The 10,876-nt window shown below is 29.6% G+C and overlaps 1 protein-coding gene, 1 non-coding gene and 2 pseudogenes across 2 annotated transcripts; 3 read left to right on the plus strand and 1 right to left on the minus strand.

Moving 5' to 3' along the window:
• Window positions 1-73, minus strand: TRNAR-UCU. Its single transcript has one exon. It is a non-coding gene; the product is annotated as a tRNA-Arg (tRNA).
• Window positions 74-1,857: 1,784 nt separating this feature from the next.
• LOC114369788 lies at window positions 1,858-2,310 on the plus strand (annotated as a pseudogene).
• A 1,044-nt stretch (window positions 2,311-3,354) lies between these two features.
• LOC114382440 (probable calcium-binding protein CML41) lies at window positions 3,355-4,348 on the plus strand. Its single transcript, XM_028341861.1, has one exon. It carries the CDS (start codon window positions 3,492-3,494, stop codon window positions 4,071-4,073), a length of 582 nt encoding a protein of 193 aa, XP_028197662.1. The 5' UTR covers window positions 3,355-3,491; the 3' UTR covers window positions 4,074-4,348.
• A 4,851-nt stretch (window positions 4,349-9,199) lies between these two features.
• LOC114369797 lies at window positions 9,200-10,876 on the plus strand (annotated as a pseudogene).

Genomic DNA, 10,876 nt, shown 5'->3' on the forward strand with positions numbered 1-10,876 from the left:
CACGCCCAGTGGGACTCGAACCCACAATCGCTTGATTAGAAGTCAAGCGCCTTATCCATTAGGCCATGGGCGCTTATTGATAAATTAAGGTATTAAATAATATTTAAATGCATCTTTATTTGTAATCAGGTATTTAGTCACGGTTTTGTTGAGAGTTCGTTAATTAATACTTAAACTAGTAACTTACTCTATAAATTATTTAAAAATTCAATTAACTTAATGGACATTCAATTAAAAGTGATTTAAAATTTTAGGAACTTAATTGTAAACTTTTAAAGTATTAGAATCTTATTTAAAAATTCTAGAATAATTTAGAGACAGAGAAACTAATTTAAGCAATATTCGATTAATAATGAAATAATTTTTTGCTTCTAAAAAACAGTATTAACGATTATTGATTTTGGACAATTTCACTCTTCAACAAACCTTTGATGTTTGAAGAATAAAATATTATCTCAAGATCAAATAAATATTTCATTTATCCTCAAACAATTGATTTTTTGAGTTCAAATAATAACATAGCCCGCTCAAAAAATGGATTACTTTTTGTACCAAAATATTTCTGGAAACATCAAAGAATCTTTTTTTCTTTTTTAAAGAATACAATTGATACATACTAATTTGATTGGGTCTCGAGGACTCATTTTGAGCGGAGAAAAAAGAAAAGAAAGTAGATAAATGGAAAAGAGGGGTAGAAAGAAGAAAAAGAAAAAGGTGGAGTCTACGGTGAAGAAGTGCATCAAATGATTTATGAGTGAACCACTATTATTACTCCTTCGATTTATCATCAAAATATTTGAATGGTTGAGATTAAAACTAGATAATAATTAAATTAAATATAATTTTTTTATAAAAAAGACTACTTTATCCCTATCTCCTTCATCCCAATCCCACCCCACCATCGACAAAATCATCCACCAACACAACAAAATACTAAATTGCATCATTCATTCTTCAGTATCCATGAACTTGGAAATGGAAATACTGACTTCACTTGTAGCTACAACATTAACTAATACGTCTAAATCTTCGAAGATTGAAAATACCTTAGCAAGGAACCCGAATTGGCCAAGAATGCGAGTGCTTACAATATCTAGCATGATCACGTTACGTTTCAAAACAAAGCTAGTTGACAAACAATGCCTTGCCCATATCCCTTATCTTAGGGTTGTAAGAATTTTTAACCGGAATATCACTTTCACTAGCAGGACTAATAGACAATATGTGCCTCTTGCCGATCAATGTTGAATATTGAATCAAGAATGGAGGAAACACCGTTCACAACGTGCTAAATGTTCAGTGAGCAATATGCAGGGAAGATGACAAATAATATTGGTAATCACCTCATTCATTACAAAGTTATTGATCCTAGTAACGATCCAATAAACTCCAAACATTACACCTTGAGATATGAAGCTTCTAAGATTCAAGGTAACCTTCTCATGAGCAGTTCACCACCATCCATGGTCCAGGCGTTAATGTTCACATTTCTCATAATGCATGCTTGATGATATTTGTGGTAATTAGTAACTTTAATCAATGAATAATTCCATAAGGCTTATTTATAAGATTTTAAAAAACTTAATTAAAGCTAATTGAAGTTTTCTTTATTTGAAAAATCATTGAGTTTGGTCTTTTCATCCAAATTGATTTGTTGACGGTTAAAATTAACGTTGAAAGTCATTTATATGTTTTTTTTTAAAAATAAATTTAGATGTATTTTAATTTTTTTAAAGGCAATTGAAGTGTATTCTAATTAAAAGAAAAAAAAAGGGAGTAGTTTTTCCGAACTGGACATCTCAAACTTCACTCAAATCGGCACCTTCCACTGGGTCGCACTTTCGTTAATAATCTTAAACTTTAACTAAAAATCACACATTATTTTTTAATTGCCCTAACTTTCTGACGTGTGCAGGCGAGGTGTACAACCAAGTGCGGGACGTTTGCGTCTTCCTACTCAACGGCTTCACGCTCCCGCCGGAGAAGGAGCTCGTCGTCTACATCCAGTCGCTGGCATCATCGTTCGTCTTTTGCGGCGCGGCCCTCCGCTTTGCTAACGTTGACGTGGCCAAGGCCAAAGCCCGGCACCGGTGGGACGCTGCAGCTGACGGCGGACACGCAATCTCTGTCGGTTGAATATCTGGCGTCGTTGTCGTCGCTCGACATGGCGGCGGAGAAACAAATCGAAGGACTGGTGATGAAGGTTGGAGAGGATCTCTTCAATTTCATGCAATCGTTTTGTTAATTGGCTTTCTCCAACCAAAGACTTAATTCATAACCTCCTGAGTGAAATCCAGAGTTTCATCACCGTTAAAGAATCCCTTTTATTAATTTTTAATTAAAATATATATTTGTTTTTTTAGAAGAAAAAAAAACACACAAATGATGGTCAACGCTAGATTTTAACTGTTTGATCAAAATCACTTATTTTAAAAGTAAAAGAGACTAAATATTTTAATTAAAAGAGACTATATATTAATAAAAATAGGAAAAATAAATTTACATTTTAGTCTATTTTAAATGGTAAAATATTGTTTCTGATACTCATTTCCTCTTAAATAACTCTCTCCAAGTAATAAGTATACAGCCAAAGCCTCTTTATGTAACTCAAATTCCCCGACTCATACGTGTCCGTTGCCTCACCACGTATGCATAATAAGTTTTTTTACTGACAGTTTGCCTTTTGCAATTTGCATTATGTTCTTTTACTTATTTTTTCATTATAATTAAGAAGGCACTTAAGACATCAACATGGTTCATTGCAATTAAGGCGTACCTTGCTTCTTTCATGGACATTTCCTTTTTCTTTTTCATTCACTTAGTTTTTTTTTAAATACATGTTTTCCTTTTTTTCTTATAAAAAATAAAATATATAATTTTTCAAGATGATTTCAAAATATGTGTTTGACTCGACTCTTGTTTTTAAGGGAAAAAACAAAATGAAAACAAACACTACTTCAATTATAAGAATAATAATCATACGATGTTTAACCCCTTACAGTGTGTATATACTCTGAGTGGGAAGAGAGATAAGAAAGAAAAGGTGACAAAATGACAAGTGTACAATAATGATATAGTAAATTAAAGAGAAAGAAAAAAATAAATAAAGAAGTGTAAGATAAATATAAATGCTAGACTGTGGAGTTGAAAATGAAAATACAAAGAAGAGGTGATTCATGACTCTGTTCCATCCACTTGTTGGGACCCACTAGGAAACTCCCATGCACTTTCCTTCCCAAGGACATGACTTACATAACCTTTATTGACATTTGTTTCTGCCCCCCAGGCAGTTTCATAGCAACTCCCTCAAAAGCTATAGTTCTCCTTATTAATATGCATCATCATAATACATTCACGTCTCAATCGTTTCATATGCCTCTTACGTTATATTAAAAGCTATTTAAAGTGTTCCCCTCACTCAATATTATTTATGTGTTAGGAGAGGTCAATTGCCTTTGCATATTCTATCTCATATCGATCAATTTGTAATAATGGCCAGTGAGAGAATTCTCAAGCCATCTAAATGGTTCTCAAACAAATCACTAAAGCTTAGTCTTCATCGTGGAAGATCAAGATCCTCCTCCAATAACTCATTATCGAGTAACTCTCCCAGTCCAAGATCACCCATGTCGAATAATCGAGAGATCAATGGGCTAATGGAGGCTTTTCGTCACTTTGATAATGATGGAGATGGGAAAATATCGGCCTATGAGCTAAGGTCATATTTTGGGTCCATTGGGGAGCACATGTCTCATGAGGAGGCTGAAGGGGTCATCCATGACCTAGATTCCGATGGGGACAACTTGTTGGACTTCAAGGATTTCACCAAGCTCATGAAGAGGGATGTTGGTGGTGATGAGCATGATGATGAAGGGGATCTAAGAAGGGCTTTTGAGATGTTTGTGTGGGAGAAAGAAGGGTGTGGTTGCATCACCCCAAAAGGGTTGCAAAGGATGTTGCATCGCCTTGGTGATGACAAGTCCTATGATGAGTGTGTGGCCATGATTGATGCCTTTGACATTGATCACAACGGGCTCCTTGATTTCGATGAGTTTTACCAAATGATGGCCTAATTATCAATATTGGTCCGTTAAATGTTAATTCATATGTAGTATGCATGTTTCTTATGTGAGAAATATGTGTGGTTAGCATTCCTCTTATGTATATGGTTTGTTTTCAATCCAAACCGGATCCAATTGCGGAGTTTAATGGATGCTTCAGTACTTGAACTTTTATGTAAATATGTACATGGAGGCCAGTGGAACTAGTACTTGTTGTATTTTCAAATAAAGCACGGTTTAATTGAGGTTTCTTAAATGCAAATAGATTATTATATTAAGTATTTTAACCGGTATATTTTAAATTAATGGTGTTTTTCAAGTTTTCCCTAGGACTTGGTTATTCAAATAAAAGGTTAATTACGAGAAATGCTACTAACATATTTTATCATACAATTTATTGAACATATTCTTGATACTAATCAAAATTTATTAAAAATTATAAAATTTTGCATGTTTTATTCTTTTATTTTTATTTAATGAGTTTTACTTATGATTTTATACTTTTTAATAATTTTAATTAAGTGATCCAAGAAATATGTTAAAGATACTTATGATTTTTTTTTTAAAAATGTTTATTTAATTAGGAAATGTTGTTAAAGAGTGTGTTTATAATAATTTCGATTAATTATCATATAAAGAATCGTTAATGGATTTGAAGCCCATTGAAAATAATTTGTTCGCTTGAGCTTAAGAATTGTACTTTTAAGAAGCATACACAAGTTGGAATGGTTTTTTGTCAAGTCATTGGTGGTATTGTACTTTTACCCTTGAAGCTAAAGTAAAAGTGATAAGAACAAGTAGGAAAAGTGCACAAAACAACATGCATTCATGCATCATTACCTTTTAGTTGTCCTAGAAGTTAGATATATAGTATCAAGCTCACGGTTTACTTTGTTGCAAGAGATATCCCATATGTATAATTAAGAATTTAATATTTATTTATTAATAATATAAAATATTTTTATATCATCATTTAAATATAAATTATCATTTAAATTATTTTAAGATAAATATTATAAAATTTAACAAATTTATCATATATAATAAATTATGATTAAATAACTGTATAAATTTTTTTATATTATCAGGATATAACCTTATTTCTATGTGAATAAAGATTATTAATGAATTTTTTTGTTAAGAATCAAAGAGAGATATAGAGAACTTATAACAATTAATATATCTAATTTAACAAACTCAGTTGGATCTCTTGATAATGGAATTTCTAATCTTATTTATTCTAGTTTGTTTAAAGGTATTTGCATAAGTATTCAAGAGAGCTTAAATAAAACCATTACATAAACTGATATGAAGTTGTTCATATTAATCAATCATTTTGGATTTAAGTTAGTATGCAAGTACATTAAACACTTGGAGAAAAAGATTTTATGTTCATAATTTATCCGACTCAAGATTAGGATACATATGGTCCAGAGAAGGAGAAGTAAAAGAAGAGCTTACGTTTATAAAAATAAATTATAAATTATGTCATATTTAGAAGACATTTGTAGTTTATTTCAATAAGTTTTTCAATATCTTATAAAAACAACATATAACTTGTAAGAAGATAGTTTTACTTTATTTTTCAATTATAAAAATAACTCATACATAAAAATTTATATGATAAATAGTTATTAATTAAATACTTAATTACAAGAGTTTCTTAGGTAATTTAAGAAAAATTATATACTCTACTCTATCATTGAGTATTTTTACGTCGTGATTTTAAACTACAATTGCAGTTGAGTTGATATATTAATAATATTGTGAGAAATTGTTGAGAAATATAGTTACTGCCCCAATGCAGTTACGGTGAAGTTTTAAATCATCAATCTTAATATTACAACATCAATTACAATTGTACCACAACTCCAAAGCATGTTCTTTTGATATGTGTTACTGATTTCCTACATCAAACATTATCGAGAAATTGGAACCAAGATAAAAATGGAAAGTGTAACATTGTATTCTTTTGTGATTTTTAATAGAATGCCAACATAAATTTTAATATAAAAATTATTTATTGATTTTTAAACTAATTTTCTTAAAACCCTTGTAAACCAGACTTGTTATAAATTTTTTACCACACATTTAATTTTATCTTTCTCCAAAAGAAAGAGAGAGATAAAGTCTATAGAATCAACTTAATGGTGTAAATTTTTATTGCATTCATATGCGGAAAACACATGAGAAAAAAAAAAGACTATTTTCTTTCTCAAAATAATTATCGATTCAAAGTTTGTACTCCCACTAAATTATATGGTCACATGCTCAGATAGACTGGTACATACACATGGGATTAGGGTCGTGTCAAGGTAGGGCCTAAGACTATTTTTTTTTATAAAATTTTAAAATAATATAAATTATTTATTTTTTATTAACTTTCTAGATTTTTAACCTACAACATTATTTATTAATGTTTTAAATTATTCTAATGTGTGCATATGTGCACTGTATTTGTTGTTATCTATAGTTCTACTCCTTTCACTTTTAATTATTTGTTTTTCTCACATTAATTATTAAAATATTAAAACACAACACAATTATTTTATTGTGATGTACAATTATATTTTCATTCTCAATAGGCCTAAGACAAATGTCTGGATGGTCTTGTTATCTATAGATCATGCATGGGATAATCTGTATTCACTTGAAGAGGTACAAAAGAATTGTTTTTTTATAAGGGTAAAAAAGAATTGTTATTTTCACATTTCGGTGCCATGTGTATATCTTCGTAATCTTGAGTGATAGAAAGAATAAATATTATTCATGATACGATAAAACATTAAAGAGAAAAGAAAAAGTCTAACTAAATGATTATATTTTGTTGGTTCAATGAGAAAAAGAATAAGGAAACCACGACACCAGAAGCAAGACAAAGAAACTACTGTTTATAATAAATTAGTCTTTGAATATAATAGATTAAATAGTTATTAAGATATGGAGAATTTAAAAATATAATTTTCAATGTTTTATTTATCGTGATAAAGAGAAATTATTATATTAGTCCTCAAGAAAATTAATAGATATTCCACATTAATATGATAATAAAAAAACATAATTAAAATCATTAGATAAAGAATACTTAAATAAAAATTCCTATTTAATCAACACTAGTAGCTGATTCTATAGGAGTTGTTTCAATCCGTCTTTAGTTTTTCTTTAATTTTCATACAAATAGAAAAATGTTCTAACCTCAAAATTTTCTAAAACCATGATAATTACATAATTGATAACTCAAAATACATTATATAGTCGTTGATATGTAGAACTTGATATATAAAAATGGCAATTTACACTTCAAATTTTCAAGTATAAATAGAAAATTTTGCTTTTGGCATTATAACATATATGCATATATGTGTCATACATCCTCTCAATTAATATTTAACTTTTAAGAAAATATAAAATGTTTTTAGCATCTTAAATATAATTCGTAAACTTTGTACCAAAAATAATTAATTTGTAAACTAAATTGTATTCATTGTCTATGTGGTACATGAATATGAAACGTTGATAAAAACAAGAGTTAGTCTCATAAAAAATAAAATAAAAACACAGAAATTGTTATAAGTTTCTTCCTTTTGAGTCACATAAACACCCGTGCAAATACTTATTTTAGAAAAATTGTTTTCTTTTGTAATAAAATATTTTTTGTTTTTATAATAAAAATATTTAAAATTTGAAATATAAATTAAATAAATATATACAAAAAATAGATATTAGAAATTAAACTAAAGAGATATAATTAACTGTAAAAGGTAAATAAAATCAATAAAAACAACTAGTGAAATTCATCAAATGAATATATATATAAGAATCATCTTGGAATGCAGTCAAAGAGATATAATTTTTTGTTTTTATGAATGTTGTACGATAGGTTCAAAAAGTTATCCAAAATAAAAACATTTGTTATAACAATGCATGAATATTTAATATTTCTTAGTTAAATACATAACAATTCATCAATATTCTTCCTTATAAATATAATCATTAGATTGATATTAGTTATAAACAATTGTTAATTTCCCCAAAATAATGTTATCTTCACTTGTTTTCTTTAGTTAATTAATTATTGTACAAATTTAACTAATTGTTACACTTACATTGTGAATTTGAGATAAGGAATCAAACCTTAGATTAACCTCTCTCTATTCTTAATTTCTCTTGTCATGAGAGTCTCTTAGCCAAAGCTTGATGCAACAACTTCAACACACTACTGCAAAAACGTCAGTCAACAACGATTAAAAATGTCTTTCAACGACGGTTTAAAATCGTTTTTGTAGATAATGTCGTTGAAAGTCTTAACTTTCAACAATAGATCCATTAAAAACCGTCTTAGAAAAAAGAATTCTTCTAAGACGGTTGTTACATAAGAATCATCTTGGAATGCAGTCATTCCAAGACGGTTGTTATATAAAAACCGTTTTAGAATGAAACTCTTTTAAGATGTTTTTTATATAATATAAATAAAATACAATCTAGATCACCCAAATTTAATAAAACAAACAAACATCTTTGGTTGATAGGATATATAGGCCAAATCATAAACTCTCATCACATCAACAGAAGTGGTATAACTAATCAACTTTAATCAATACTCTAGACAACTTAATTGTTCAACAATGACATGCCATATGGACTCTGCCAACTACAATGGTTTCAGAAAAGAAATATATTCATAAAATGGATACATTAAGTTGACAATATCATGCATACATTGTCATACTTGAATGTATTTCATTGCATCTCTCTCAAAAGTCTGCTAAGTTTGAGTCTCTAAATTATCCATCAAAGGTTGCAAATTAATGAGTAGAAATCCTCACAAAACAAAGGTTGCAAATTATCCATCAAATGGAACTTAAATTGTATATGTTATTATCAATGAATTAGAAATGCATTATCTAGAAAACAAGAAATGTAAGACAACAAGACAGTAGAAATCCTCACAAAATATTGCTTCAATGTACAAACTTACAAGTCCGAACAATTACTAATCCACTTCAACCTACTCATGCCACTACTTCTCCTTTAAAACCCAACATCTTTCTTTTCTTTCTTGTTATCCCATTCTTCTCAATAATTCAATTAGTTATATTACAAATTGGAATTAGTTCAAGAAAAAAGCATAGGGAACCATGACGTATCAAGTCGCTAATTCCATCCTTTGGTGCTTTGTTTTAATTGTTGTGAGCGTTACCATTTTCACTTCAAAAGTTATTTTTGCCAGCAAACAATCAAAGATAAAAGGCTTGGTAATGAAATGAGATCGATCAATGTTGGAGATTTAATCATGAATGGAGAAAACATCATTCACAACTTGCCATATGATCGGTGGGCTATGCTGGAAAGATGACACACAACATCGGTATGGGCCTTATCCATTACAAAGTTATTGATCCTAGATACGACCCAATAAATCCCAAATTTAACACCTTGAGATATGGAGCTTCTAGGATTCAAGACAAAGTCTGGATAACCTTCCAAAGAGATATGCATATTAAGCTTGAGAAACCCCTTCTTATTAGCAATTTCACCACCATTGATGGTCGAGATGTCAATGTCCACATTGCTGATAATGCATGTTTGATGATCTTTAAGGTAATCACTTGCTCCAATTAATTTGTATGTTCAACAAGGCTTATTTTCTAGAAAAAAAAATAGTTTTTTTTAAATTAATTAAAAATAATTGAAATTATAATATTTTTCTTCAAAGAAAAATTAATTTAAACTTCTATCATTAACATTATATTTTTTCCCCATTTCGTTTTTATTGCATATATTCCACTTTGTAACCCATAACCACATGTTTGTTTGTTATTAGGCAACCAATGTAATCATCTATGACCTTAGAATCCATCATTGTCAACCTCAAACCTCGGGAATGATAATGGGTCCTAATGGAAATATGATGACTTTGGGTCAAGTTGCTGGAGATGCAATGAGATTGGTTACAACTTCAAAGATTTGGATTGATCACAACACTTTTTATGATTGCCAAGACGATCTTCTTGACGCCACACGGGGTTCCACTAATGTGACTATTTTCAACAATTGGTTTAGGGATCAAAACAAGGTTATGCTTCTTGGGCACGATGATGGGTATGTGAGAGACAAGGACATGGAGGTCACTTTTTATATGACTATTTTGGACCTAATTGCCACCAATGCATGCCAAGATAATTAATTTTTCCACTAACCCTAAATTGCACATTAATTCGTTAAAAATACATGTGTTAAAGATTTTAATTATCTCATTAATTAAAACATTGCAGAATTCATCATGGGTATGTATATGTTGCGAACAATATTTACAAGGGATGAGTGCAATATGCCATAGGTGGAAGCATGGAACCTAACCTTAAAACTGAATCAAACCTCTTTATAGCACGAATGTCAGGGTGTAAGGAAGTAATTTGTCTAGGCAATCAAACTAGCTAATTAATGAAGTGATTTCTATTTTTATCTTACCTTTAACATTAATAAGTGAAATAGAATATTAGCAAGAAATTATATATTAAGTATTTTAGTAGACCCAATGTTAGTGACCTGTTAAGGTACTTGTTACAGAATGGATGCATGGAATATGCTAATTATATAACTTGTGCAGTAATAAAATTAGAGATACATAGGAATTTCATTTAGTGGGGGATGTTTTTGAAAATGGGTTCTCTTTCATGGAAATGCAAGGCAAACAAGTATCAAAGCCAAATTATAGCCTTGGACAAAGTTTTAAGATTGTTGATGCCAAATGTGTGAGATCATTGACAATCTCACCTCGAGTATTACGATACAGTAAAACTTCTATATTTTAA

The sequence above is a fragment of the Glycine soja genome, chromosome 2 (assembly GCF_004193775.1).
Source record: "Glycine soja cultivar W05 chromosome 2, ASM419377v2, whole genome shotgun sequence".
Classification (NCBI taxonomy): Eukaryota; Viridiplantae; Streptophyta; class Magnoliopsida; order Fabales; family Fabaceae; genus Glycine; species Glycine soja.

Bases quoted from the DNA above. Each gene is read 5' to 3' on its own strand.
- LOC114382440 (XM_028341861.1), top strand. From the start codon at position 3,492: ATGGCCAGTGAGAGAATTCTCAAGCCATCTAAATGGTTCTCAAACAAA.